This window comes from Myxocyprinus asiaticus, chromosome 44, assembly GCF_019703515.2.
Source record: "Myxocyprinus asiaticus isolate MX2 ecotype Aquarium Trade chromosome 44, UBuf_Myxa_2, whole genome shotgun sequence".
In the NCBI taxonomy this organism is placed as follows: Eukaryota; Metazoa; Chordata; class Actinopteri; order Cypriniformes; family Catostomidae; genus Myxocyprinus; species Myxocyprinus asiaticus.
Genome location: NC_059387.1, coordinates 494,720 through 509,128, shown reverse-complemented (window position 1 = coordinate 509,128; position 14,409 = coordinate 494,720). Strand labels below are relative to the sequence as shown.

The 14,409-nt window shown below is 37.4% G+C and overlaps 1 protein-coding gene across 5 annotated transcripts in view; it reads right to left on the bottom strand.

Annotated features, from left to right (window-relative positions):
* The window catches only part of LOC127434106 (elongation of very long chain fatty acids protein 2-like), a 98,933-nt gene extending 85,044 nt beyond the window's left edge, over nt 1–13,889 (bottom strand). For 2 of the 5 annotated variants that reach the window (XM_051686587.1, XM_051686591.1), the window contains exons 1-2: nt 13,757–13,876; nt 807–882 (exon numbers count right to left, since the gene is read on the bottom strand). In XM_051686587.1, the coding sequence (XP_051542547.1) occupies nt 807–872 (66 nt within the window). In that variant the 5' untranslated portion in view covers nt 873–882; nt 13,757–13,876. Of the gene's footprint in view, nt 1–806; nt 883–13,756 lie in introns of all 5 variants that reach the window. The other 3 variants (XM_051686589.1, XM_051686592.1, XM_051686590.1) reach the window with 2 other exon arrangements.
* Between the last annotated feature and the right edge of the window lie 520 nt (nt 13,890–14,409).

Here is a 14,409-nt window from a genome sequence, read left to right as displayed (position 1 = left end):
TGCTCCAGACTCTGTATTTAAATACAGAGTTATATTCAACCACAGCTTTCAAAACTTCAAGCAGCTCGGTGATGATCTGGGGGTGCTTCAGCGGTTCACAAGTTCCCTGCTGCTTCAAATTCTCCACCATCATTCTTGTCCCAAAGAAACGGAAAATCACAGGACTTATTGACTACAGACCTGTCGCTCAGACATCTGTGGTCATGAAGTCATTTGAGAGACTGGTGTTGGCCCACCTGAAGGACATCACCGGACCCTTTCTAGATCCCCTCCAACTTGCTTATCGAGCAAACAGGTCTGTGGATAATGCAGTCAACATGGGATTGCATCATATCCTGCAACATCTGGACAGACCAGGGACATATGCAAGGATCCTTTTTGTGGACTTCAGTTCGGCTTTCAACACCATCATCCCAGCTATACTCCAGACTAAACTACACCAACTCTCTGTTCCCACATCTATCTGTCAGTGGATCACCAGCTTTTTTGGACAGGCTAGTGAGACAGGGGAAATTCACTTTCAGCACATATACAATCAGCACTGGTGCCCCCCAGGGATGTGTGCTCTCCCCACTACTCTTCTCCCTGTATACCAATGACTGCACCACCAAGGACCCCTCTGTCAAGCTCCTGAAGTTTGCAGATTACACTACTGTCATCGGCCTCACCCAAGATGACGATGAGTCTGTATACAGAAAGGAGGTTGAACGGCTGGCTCACTGGTGCAGTCAAAACAACCTGGAGCTGTACACACTCAAAACAGTGGAGATGATAGTGGACTTTAGGAGGAACACCCCAACACTGACCCCGCTCACCATTCTAAACAGCATTGTGGCATCAGTGGAGTCATTCAGGTTCCTGGGCACTACCATCTCACAGGACCTGAAGTGGGAGACACAGATTGACTCCATTGTGAAAAAGGCCCATCAGAGGCTGCACTTCCTTCGCCAGCTGAGGAAGTTCAACCTGCCACAGGTGCTACTGATACAGTTCTAATCAGCAGTCATTGAGTCTGTCCTCTGCACTTCAATAACTGTCTGGTTTGGTTCAGCTACAAAATCAGACATCAGAAGACTACAAAGGACAGTTTCGGACTGCTGAGCAGATTATTGGTTGCCCCCTGCCCTCCCTTCAAGAACTGTACACTTCCAGAGTGAGGAAAAGGGCTGGAAAAATCACTTTGGACCCCACTCACCCAGCCCACTACCTTTTTGAACTGTTGCCTTCTGGCAGGCGCTACAGAGCACTGAGCACCAGAACCGTCAGGCACAGGCACAGTTTTTTTCCCTCTGGCTATTTATGTCTTGAACAGTTAAAACTGCCCAATTGAACTATATACATTACCGGTCAAAAGTTTTGAAACATTTATTCTTTATTATTATTTTTTTTTTTTTTTACATTTTATAATAATAGTAAAGTCATCAAAACTACCAATAACAAATGGAACTATGGGAATTATGTTGTGACTAAACAAAATCTAAAATAACTGAAAACTATGTTAAATTTTAGCATCTTCAAAGTAGTCACCCTTTGCCTAGAATTTGCAGCCATGTACTCTTGACATTTTCTCAACCATCTTCTTGAGGTATCACCCTGGGATGATTTTTAAACAATATTGAAGGAATTCCCATCTATGTTGGGCACTTATTGGCTGCTTTTCTTTATTATTTGGACCAAGTCATCAATTTCAAAAACTTTTTTTTTTTTATAAAATGTTAGTTTTATAATGAAATAAATTAATATGGTGGCACAATTATATTTTTGTCTACAAAAATAATTGCAAACATTTAAGCATATGCCTTCAGATCAAAAGGTTTTTAAGGTCATGAGAAACATTTCAGTCAAGTGTTACAAAACTTTTGACCGGTAGTGTATGTATTGCACATACATATATGTTTGTGCAATACACAGCTTAGTCTGTTTATATTTATCCAACATACCCTACCTCTTCTGCCATACATTCCCTTGCATTTGTATATAACAGATTTGTATTTGTACATACATTTACATTTGAAGCCATTAAAGCTAATTTTTTAACCACTCCACAGATTTAATATTAGCAAACTATAGTTTTGGCAAGTCATTTAGGACATCTACTTTGTGCATGACATGAGTCATTTTTAAAGATTGTTTCACTTTTAATTGACTATCACAATTCCAGTGGGTCAGAAGTTTACATATACTAAGTTAACTGTGCCTATATGCAGCTTTGAAAATTCCAGAAAATGTCAAGCCTTTAGACAATTAGCCAAATAGCTTCTGATAAGAGGTGTACTGAATTGGAGGTGTACCTGTGGATGCATTTTAAGGCCTACCTTCAAACTCAGTGCCTCTTTGCTTGACATCATGGGAAAATCAAAAGAAATCAGCCAAGACCTCAGGAAAAAAAATTGTGGACCTCTACAAGTCTGGTTCATCCTTGGGAGCAATTTCCAAATGCCTGAAGGTACCACGTTCATCTGTACAAACAATAGTACACAAGTATAAACACCATGGGACCACGCAGCAATCATACCGCTCAGGAAGGAGACGCATTCTGTCTCCTAGAGATGAACGTAGTTTGGTGCGAAAAGTGCAAATCAATCCCAGAACAACAGCAAAGGACCTTGTGAAGATGCTGGAGGAAACAGGTAGACAAGTATCTATATCCACAGTAAAACGAGTCCTATACATAATCTGAAAGGCTGCACAGCAAGGAAGAAGCCACTGCTCCAAAAACACCACAAATAAGCCAGACTACAGTTTGTAAGTGCACATGGGAACAAAGATCTTACATTTTGGAGAAATGTCCTCTGGTCTAATGAAACAAAAATTGAACTGTTTGGCCATAATGACCATTGTTATGTTTGGAGGAAAAAGGGTGAGGCTTGCAAGTCGAAGAACACCATCCCAACCGTGAAGCATGGAGGTGGCAGCATCATGTTGTGGGGGTGCTTTGCTGCAGGAGGGAATGGTGCACATTACAAAATAGAGGAAGGAAACCCATCACAAGGAAGGAAAATGATGTGGATATACTGAAGCAACATCTTAAGACATCAGCCATGAAGTTACAGCTCGGTCGCAAATGGGTCTTCCAAATGGACAATGACCCCAAGCATACCTCCAAAGTTGTGGCAAAATGGCTTAAGGACAACAAAGTCAAGGTATTGGAGTGGCCATTACAAAGCCCTGACCTCAATCCGATCAGTGGTCAGAACTGAAAAAGCGTGTGCGAGCAAGGAGGCCTACAAACCTGACCCAGTTACACCAGTTCTGTCTGGAGGAATGGGCCAAAATTCCAGCAACTTATTGTGAGTTGCTTGTGGAAGGCTACCCAAAATATTTGACCAAAGATAAACAATTTAAAGGCAATGATACCAAATACTAACAAAGTGTACATAAACTTCTGACCCACTGGGAATGTGATGAAAGAAATAAAAGCTGAAATAAATCATTCTCTCTACTATTATTCTGACATTTCACATTCTTAAAATAAAGTAGTGATCCTAACTGACCTAAGACAGGGAATGTTTTCTACGATTAAATGTCAGGAATTGTGAAAAACTGAGTTTAAATTTATTTGGCTAAGGTGTATGCAAACTTCTGACTTTAACTGTGTATATATATATATATATATATATAGAAGCTTGGAACATCCTATCTGCCAACAACCAAGAAAAACTGTGTCCAGGTGTACCTAGGAGAATTGGTGCTGTTTTAAAGGCAAAGGTGGTCACACCGAATATTGATTTAGCTTTTTTTATGTTTACTGGACTTTGTATGACATTAAGTGATAAATGAAAAATATTTATGTCATTATTTTTGAAGTTATCCTCACTATGCAACATTTTTCACAAGTGCCTAAAACTTTTGCACAGTACTGTGTGTGTGTGTGTGTGTGTGTGTGTGTGTGTGTATATATATATATATATATATATATATATATATATATATATATATATAAAACAAGACAAATAATAATAATAATGATATAGATATATTATTATTATTATTATTATTATTATTATTATTATTATTATTATTTGTCTTGTTGTATTGTTTGTGCACTGGAAGCTTCTGTCACCAAGACAAATTCCTTTTATGTGTAAGCATACTTGGCAATAAAGCTCATTCTGATTCTGATTCTAATGATAAAATAAAATTTGTAAAATGTATATTTACGTAATTTACCAAGTTAGAAGGCCCCCTGTATAATTAATAATAGCATTAGCTGAAAGAGAAGGTGGCTGGCAATACCCAATCCTGATATATACATATGCACACGCACACACAAAACCCTTCTGGTATACTGTATATAGGCTATAAAAAGCTTTATTTGGTAAATCCTAAAATATAGATCATTGTAACAGAGCCAAGTCAAAATTGGAGTCCCTTGTGTGTTATGGGCTTATTTATAGTTAAAAATTCATGTTATGCACCATATATTCATTTGTTTTCTTGTTTTTATTAGAAGTTTGGTTGAACAATAAACTGCATCCTGGATTCTCTTGTATCCTCAATGTCTGCACCCATCAAAACATTCCATAAAACAATCCATAAAAGCCTTTCCACCACCTTAGTTATCTGTAATGGTAAATCCACTAACGGTCGACCTCTAAAAGTCAAAAATCATATTAACTTAAGACAAAGTAGGTTACACAAAGGAAAGTAATTTTTTATGGGTTAGATCAAGAAGTAGATACTTGAGGAAACAATTGCTGTCTAAATTATTTATTTAAAGGGATAGTTTCTCTCATTATTTACTCACCCTCACGATATCCCAGTGTGCATAACTTTCTTTCTCCACCAGAACACATTTGAAGAAAAATAGAAAAATATCTGTGAGTGGAGATTTCTCTTTTGAAGCTCCAAAAATCACAGACAGTCAGCATAAACGTCATCGATACCACTCCATCGGTTCATTTAATGTCTTCTAAAGCGACACAATCACATTTGGTGCGAAAAAAGATCAATATTTAAGTTCGCCTTTTCGCTACTTTGGTAGAGGGGCAAAGAAACTGAGATAATATGAACAGAATTTCATAATAGCTTTTTCCAAGTCTCTCTCAGAAAACTAAGAAGTTTATTTTTCATACACATTACATTGTAGTGGTCTTGTTGATAGATAATTATGGAGCACACGTCATCTGTCTCCTGTGAGATAATGGAGCTAAGAGTAGGAAAGACGGAGGAATTGTTGTTGTCATTGATTTCACTGTTCTATATCATGTTACTGTACCACTTACATGGATATAATAAAACAATAATGCATGGAAAACTGTGTCAGAAATTGTCAGCTTTCTGAGTGAGTTTGATTGATACACTGAAGGATCAATCTTTCTGCTGATATAATGCATTGAGTATTGCTGCAGTTTATAACACTTTCCCGTCCAGAATGCTAATTTTTAGTGGCAAGTAAACTCACGGTGTGAATTACAGGGAGTCTCAGAACCGGAGACCCCCCAGAAAGAACCAGATACCCCCCGGAAAGCTATTTTGCGAATAACCTGATTGGAATCTTAGCCGAAGCAGAATTGAGCAGATCCGCTCCTGTTCGCTGTAACTCCGCCTTGGCACGAGCTTCAAGCACTGTAAATTTGCGCTTCCAGCCGCAATATTGCAGTTAGATGTCACTAGTCTCCGTATTTCTTGTCGCTAGTGGGTGTTCCAACTGCTGTTGCTCTAACGTTATTGGTTGACTGCACAATAGCTTCAGAAAATCTGATCGCAGATGTGCTAGGCCCTGTCCCAAATGGCACACTTCATGTGTTCTTCCAATCTCATCATTTGCATGTTCCTGCAAATTCCACAAGACTATAGTGTCCCATTTGACATTTTAGCGCTCCGAGGGGTGCTCACGAGACTGCCTTTGAGCCCTCAATGCGCCCTTTGGCTGAGCCTGCATCAGTGCGGGCACTACAGTGGACTACTACCCAATAGTCCCTGCAGCAGATCCTCTCAACCAATCACAGCGGACTGGAGTTTCCGAGAAGGAGAAAAAAAAACTATGCGATGTCAATCGACAATGACATATCACTTGCTTTTCTTGTGTATACAGTATCACTTTTTAGCCTGATGTGTACAACTGGTTCAAAACTTTGTTTTATTCAGTTTTCCAGTGATGGGGAATTACTCCTATTCAGTTTTTATTGAATTGTTTTACTTGGGGAAGTTTTACGTTTATAAAAGTAAGTAACCTAACACTAAAGCTTTTCTATTGTTGTTTCAAAGAGGATTTTAGAATTAATGTGAGTCTCAAAAATATCAAGACAGGAGAGAACACTTCCCTGCAAATAGCTGTAGCTTGTATGATTCATTTATATTCATTTATAGCTATGTTCGGTCTAACAGTTAATTTTATATCTGAAGAAGTGTGGCTGTATGCGTTTAATCAAGATTTTTTTGCGATCTACGGCGATGTTCTCCTTGCTATACATTTGACTGTGCTAAGCACCTGCCTGTAACCACACATGTGTCCGAATAATGTTTATTTGTTCTCTAAATATTTAAAACGATGGGGTTTTGTTGTTGTTGTTATACTATGTGCGCTTTGTTTTTCTGAGATTCTTGATGAAAATGTCTAATGCTTTATTGTCAGTGTGTTGCTTGGAACAATTTAATAAAAAAATAAATATACAAGAGTTAGTTCAAAGTGTGTTCCTTCACCCTATCTATCAATGTTATGACTTTTTAAATAATAATTTGAGAAACAACATACATATGATAAACATAATGCATGAAAATGCCGTTACCTGATTGACGAATTGAAGTCTGTCCCAAATCACGCTTTTATCACTCATGCACCTTCATGGACTTGCTGACTAGCGTCCCATCGGACTGCACTCACTTATGTCACCAAAGTCTGGACTCAGAAAAGGACCGCAAGGGCTTAGGGTGCCATTTGGGACATGCACAGGTCTTAGCAGGGACAGGGCCGGAAGAATGAGCACTTTTTTTTTTAAGAGTAGTAATTATATACACTATTTTCTTTGCTTTTTTTAGCACTTTTGTTGTATTTCATACTGTACATTTTTTTCCTTTATCACAAGTAATAGCCTATTCTGTTATATTTCTCACAAAAAGCACCATGTCAATGTCTCGGTATTATGAGCCATCAATGCTGTTTAATAACAAGGACGACAATGGAAATAAATCTATGACTTTTTTGTGATATCCTTGACAAACAATTTGTGATGTCTTGCTTTTGTTACATAAACTTAACTTGTTTATTTATTTTCAGACATGGTCTGTGATAACCCCATGTTTTTGACATGTGTCATAGTAAATCCATGGTATTTTTTAAAGTACCTTGGAGTACTATGACAGTATCATCAATGAATATAATAATCATTCAGTAGGCCTACCATGGCATTACCCTGGTAACGGCACAGTGTCTTTTTTTGTTGTAGGGCTCTAATGCTTTTCTAATGTCTCATCACTCTTTTCACTTTCTCTCATCTCTGCTCCCTCACTTTATTCTGTCATCTCTGCTGCTTCCACTCTAACCTCGTCATCACCTTTATATAACGGACACTTCATATATGACTTTCTCTTCATTTCGTTTAATATTCATATACTGTATTCTGTCATTAATATTTATAAATATACAGGACCTTACAGCAATTATATGGCAGAACCATGGTAGGCTACAATGATGGTGTCAAGATGGTACAGTGGTTTTGAATGGTTATCATGGTAGACTTCATGTCTAAAAAATAGTAATACCATGGTATTTTTCTGAAAGGGATTTATCTAATGGTTTATTAGTTTAAGCAAAAACAAACCTGGCTTTGGCTGAACCAGACAGCTCGTTCAGTTAATGGCAGTATTCTATAAAAGACGTAGTGAATATCTATCACTGAAAGCGATGCGACCGCTGCCATTATAATGAATAAATCTGTCTACACTGCAAGTGTGCGATGTCGGAAATGCGGTAGAAAAATTCCAGTTTTGGAATTCCAAACTGCATTTATTGCTTCCTTGAAGGGCACTGCTGTGGGAAGGGACACCACATGAAAGCTCGTTCAAAATGAAAGTGAGAAAATGTATCTTTTCTCGTAGGGCCCTTCCAGAAGACTGTTAGCAAAAGGTACATTCATACAGTAATGCCATGTTTCCTTCAGAGTACCCACTTCAAGGGCTCTGCACTTCAGAGTGAGTAGGGCATAGGAAGGATCACATGCGACTAGAAACAGCCCCCGATCTGCTGTAGCGTGTGCTGTTAAAGGTACCTCCGCTTCATTTTCTTTGATATGATTTACAAAGAAATCTCATAATAAAACATTATTGCTGTTGTTGTGAGATTATTAAGATATTTTAATTTTGTTTTAACTATTTTAATTTCATTATTAAAATGTCTTCCCTTTTTCTGGAAGGAAAGGGCACCTTTAGATATGTGAATGAATGAGGCAGGGGCTTGTGCCCCTGCTGCCCCCTTCTGTGCATGTCACAGATTGCCAGTAAAACAAATATATTATTTTTATTTGAAAAAGAATAATTTGTTTTGCCTCTAATAATGAACATCCTGCAGGGGAGAGTGCTTTTATTTAAACTACAGCTGTGCTCAATGCATCCTATCCTGAACAAGACAAACAATCTATTAATGTATGAATTAAACTCACTCACAATGTCGACAATTTCTGGTACATTATCCAATTTGATAAGAAATCAGTTTACTTGCCACTAAAAATTAGCATTCTGGACAGGAAATTGTTTTAAAATGCAGCAAAACTCAATGCATTATATCAACACAAAGATCAATCTTTTAATGTATCAATCAAACTCACTCAGAATGCTGACAATTTCTGACATGGTTTTCCAGGCATCACTGTTTTATATATTATGTTTTATTATAAAATTATGTAAATGGTAACAGAAACATGATATAGAACTGTGAAATCGATGACAGCAACAACTCCTCCGTCTTTCCTGCACTTGCCTCCAGTATCTCACAGGAGACAGATGACGTGAGCTTCACTGTCTTTTCTCACTGGCTGTCGCTGCGTAATATCGCTCTGCATTTTATTTTTATTTTGTTGCGTGCCTTGACATGCCCACATCCTGTCGCCAACGGTCGCTGTCACTCCTGTTGCCGGAAGTCGCCAGCGCTCATTGAAAATCAATGGTCTCCTGTCGCATCCAGCTACAAAATCGCTGACAATGTGAAGCCCGACACACATGCAGCGACTTTATCACTTGATGTCGCTAGTCTCTGTACTGTGAAGTCTCTAGTGGGCATTTCTTCTGATGTCGCTCTAACATTATTGCACGTCTGGCCATGTCTTTTGAAAATCTCATCACAGATGAGGCATTTTGCCAGTAAAACTGATTTCACTCTACTTTGACAAGGATTCAGTTTTCTTGTCCCTAAAAATGCATATTATGCAGTGGGGGAGAGTGTTTTTATATAACCTGCAGCAGTGCTCAGTGCATCATATCATTAGTAAGATGAACGATATATCAATGTACAAATCAAACTCACTCAGACTGCCAACAGTTTTTTTCCATGCATCATTTTTATTATATCCTTGCATGTGGTTACAGACAAATCATATAAATCCCTCACAGAAACTTCTCGCCTGCACTCGACTCATCTCGAAGGAGATGGATGATGTGCGCTTCACTGACACCCTCTTCACTCCTATTGGTTGTCACTCACAAAAGTCGGTCCTCATTTGCATAAAGTAAAACTTTTCTCAACTTTGTTGTGTCGCTCGCCACGCCTACATCTAGTCACCAGAGGCCGCTGTCACTCGTGTCGCCGTAAGTTGCCAACTCTCATTGAAAATCAATGAGATGAGGTCGCTATGTTGCTTGAAGTCACTGCATGTGAACGGGGCGTGAAACGGTCAGAGTTCAACTAAATGAAACACTCAAATGTGCCGTTCATACCTTTATTTGGACAGTAAAATGTGATTGGAATTTAAAGTGCACAATATTCGCAGTTATCTGAAATAACCACGATCAGATGATTATTTAATAATCGCGATAGGCCTACTCACAGCACCAAAGTACACTGTAGAAAGATGTTTTGTCAGGTAAACTACAAACTGTGCTTCATACTGATTTTATTTAGGTCAAACAAGTCAAATTTATAGCCTATAGCTGTGTCCGAAAACAAAGGTAGCTGTCATTCAATGACTTAACAGACAGTGTTTGCGTAAGAAGGTACCTCCAGTAACTGGTTTTGAGCAGGCTTCTGAGGCAGCATAACATCACATTGTTGCTAGGATACCAGCAACTGTTTATCGCCTTCTGGTGTCCACTAAAGGTAACGTGTCTGCTTCATTGTGGTTCCGTTGGACTGAATGGTTTTGGCGATAACCAAGTGTGCATTTAATAACTACAATACTACTTTCTCGCTAGAAATGGAATCAAAATTAGGAAAAGGTGAATAAAAACATAAAATTATACACAAATTGGCTATCAACTGCCTCTTCAGCTGCCATTTGTTTTTCTTAAGCTCAACTATTGTGGAACAGCACGCACAGGATTGTGGGATGTCATAGGCAGCGAAGGATACATCTATGCTGCCTTCAAAAATCGATCAGATGAAGGTATCTCAGTAGACAGGATGTGACATGAACACTGGATTCGGACATGCCTTGGTCCTTTCCTACCTCCGTATACAGCCTACGGAGGCAGCATTTTCCTGGATTTGGATGCAGCCTATATATACCCATACACTCAAGAGCACTTTATTAGGAACACCTGTACACCTACTTATTCATGTGATTATCAAATCAGCCAATCATGTGGCAGCAGTGCAATGCATAAAATCATGCAGATACGGGTCAGGAGCTTCAATTAATGTTCACATCAACCATCAGAATGGGGAAAAATTTTGATCACAGTGATTTCGACCGCAGCATGATTGTTGGAGCCAGACGGGCTGGTTTGAGTATTTCTGTAACTGCTGATCTCCTGGGATTTTCATGCACAACAGTCTCTAGAGCTTACTCAGAATGGTGCCAAAAACAAAAAACATCCAGTGAGCGGCAGTTCTGTGAAAGGAAATGCCTTGTTGATGAAAGAGGTCAAGGGAGAATGGCCAGACGAGCCAGGTTCGAGCTGACAGAAAAGGCTAATGTAACTCAGATAACCCCTCTGTACATTTGTAGTGAGCAGAATAGCATCTCAGAATGCACAACGCATTGAGTCAGATAAGCTACAACAGCAGAAGACCACATCGGGCACTTTATTAGGACCCCCACAGTGTTCCTAATAAAGTGCTCGGTGAGTATACACTACCGGTCTAAAGTTTTGAAACACTTACTCATTCTTTTTTATAATTTTTTTTTTTCTTCACATTTTAGAATAATAGTAAAGTCATCAAAACTATGGAATAACATAAATGGAACTATGGGAATTGGGTGACTAAACAAAATCCAAAATAAATCAAAACTGTGTTATATTTTAGCATCTTCAAAGTAGTCACACTTTGCCTAGAATTTGCAGCCATGTACTCTTGACATTTTCTCAACCAACTTCTTGAGGTATCACCCTGGGATACTTTTTAAACAGTTTTGAAGGAGTTCCCATCTATGTTGGGCACTTATTGGCTGCTTTTCTTTATTATTTGGTCCAAGTCATCAATTAAAAAAATCTTTTTTTTATTATTATTATTACATTTTAGTTTTATAATTAAATAAATTAATATGGTGGCACAATTATATTTTTGTCTATAAAATTAATTTCAAACATTTAAACACACCTTCAGATCAAAATATTTTTAAGATCATGAGAAACATTTCAGTCAAGTGTTTCAAAAGTTTTGACCAGTAGTGTATATATACTGTGTGTGTGTGTGTGTGTGTGTGTGTGTGTGTGTGTGTGTGTGTGTATGTATATGAGTAGAGAGAGAGAGAGAGAGAGAGAGAGAGAGAGAGAGAATACATTAGTTCAAACCAACAAAATTAAATTTTAAGGGTCAGATCAAGTAGAAATAATGTAGCAAATTAAGGTAACAACCATGTAACAACCAGTGTTGAGTAAGTGATGCTTAAATAGTAATCCACTACAAATTACTTATTACTTCTCTAAAAATTCTAATCAGATTAATTTACTGATTGTTTTCAAAAAGCAATCACATTACTAATTTCGTACTTTCTAAAACAATTTTCACAGAAGTTTTTGTTTGTTCCCCACAAAAAAAAAAAAAAAACATTCTCAATAATGTATTGTTCCTCCTAATGTTTTTTCATTGTCCAATTCAGCAGTCACGGAAATACAAACACACTGAAAAAAGGAAAAGCAGCTCTTTTGAAAATATTAAACTACACTTAAAATCAAATGAATACATTTATTTTTGAGGTGAGAACATAATTATATTGCGTTAAGTCCAAGTGAAATTCAATAAAGTCATCAAAAAGTGATATAAGCACATTGCTATGAACTGTTCAAATCAGACATCTAATGGATGTTCACTCAACGTGATTTTTACTGCTTGCTAAATTAACTTAATTAAAATGAGCTAACATAATTCTTTATGATTTTGTCTCAACTTAATTTCATTGTGCACAATCCATCATGTTTACTTAATTCAACTGTGTTGGTACAACATTAATCATATTTGTTAAATCAATGTATTGCTGAAACTCGGCAGGGAATTTATACTTCCCAGCATGCTTTGCATGGGACTGATTTGAGGGGTTACATTTTGAAATGAAGTGTTATTTTAATGTATTTCTATGCAAATAAAACAAGCAGAAGGCTCGTTAGTGTTTAATTATCTGTTATATTGGGATTTAGAGGAGTTTCTGTCATGATGGTTTTTTGGAGGTTTTGTGGATAAGAGTGGAGATAATTGTTAGCTCGAGGATAGGAAAACAAAAGCAGAGTGTAATGCTTTGATCATGAAGCAAATACTGAGAGATCATTAGTATAACAACTGATCTGAGATCAGTAAATCCTCAAATGCACCATACTTGTCATACTGAACAAAAAGGAATGTATATTATGCTAAGGTATATTGTTGCTAGCTAACAGCACTTTGCAAGGTTCTATGGAGATTTTTGGACAGGTCAGATTTAAGTGAGGTTAACTCAATTCATTTAGGTTTTCGCTAAACAAAACATTTGAGTGGAGCCTACATATTAATTTTATATTAAGGAAACTCAGTTTCATTGTGTGGAACCATGTCCACAATTAAATTAAATCAAAAAACATTTTCTTCAGTGCAGACATACGTGAACATAATTCATGTTTTTAAAATATTCTAAATAAATAATATTATTTCAGAAATATGTGTAACCTATGTACTGAAAAGTAACTATTGAAAGTCAGTAACTGTAATCTGATTAAAATCATTTTTATTGCAATGCAATAATAAAAAAAGTATTATGTAATCAGATTACACCCAGCACAGTTAACAACCAGATTAGCAGAGAGCTTGTGTTTGCATTTGTAACTAAGCCATATTATTATGTTAGAATGTTAGCAATAAGCTATTACAAATGTCAAGAAAATGTAAGAAATTGTGTTTAATAATATATTTTTTTTATCAATGAACCCTTTAAATTAATTTCAGCCAAAATTAATAGATAGTTTATAACATTTATTAAAATGCACAATAAAAGTGGTGCATGTCTCCATCAACTGTTTTGAAATGTTTCAACTTGATTTTACTAAAATATCCGATCATCATAACGCAAAATATAATGAACTGAGATAAAGTGGCGATCAATCAACGATCATGATTCTCCGGATTCACGTGCACTTGCACTCAGAAAATTCCATAGCTAATACATCTAGTTCAAGTAATCATGTGGGTGCTTACCATATCGACTGGTTTCGACAAATAACACAGGACAGCAGGAAAACTCTTGATCGATCGAGGGACCTTCTCCCGAAGCAGCAGCAGTCGTGTGCTCAGCTGCTCGCTCCTCTGTAAATGAATGAGCGCGCGTCCGACTGCGAGAGCGTTGGAGAATGACATGATGTGGCGCGGTGATGCCAAAAGTGTTACGGAATTGATGGTGACCAATCCGGGCTCACATCTTGGCTGTTACGATTGCATGGACTATCAGATGACAAGGTCACAGTCTGAACCAAGGCAACACTGTGCAGTCCACAGCAAATACTTTTTTACTTGAATAAAACCAGTTAATTCAGATGTTACCTCATAGAGCACGTTGTAGGTTACTTTTCCATGTATATGAAAATATTTAGTGACTGAAAGAATGCAAATCCAAGTCACTTTATTTTAATGCCTCGCGGATGGACCTGAATTAAAAACACAGGTTTTCTTTAAGTCTACTTTATTTTGCTCAGAAAAAGGCTAACGGACAATGAAGGGCAACAATTACCTGTCGTGAGATATAATTTTAAACAGTTTATATATCTTTGGAGATATTCTGAAGTCCCTGACCCCTTTTATAAAAGTACTCAAACATATAAATAATTTCCCTATAATTTTCAGACATAATGCCT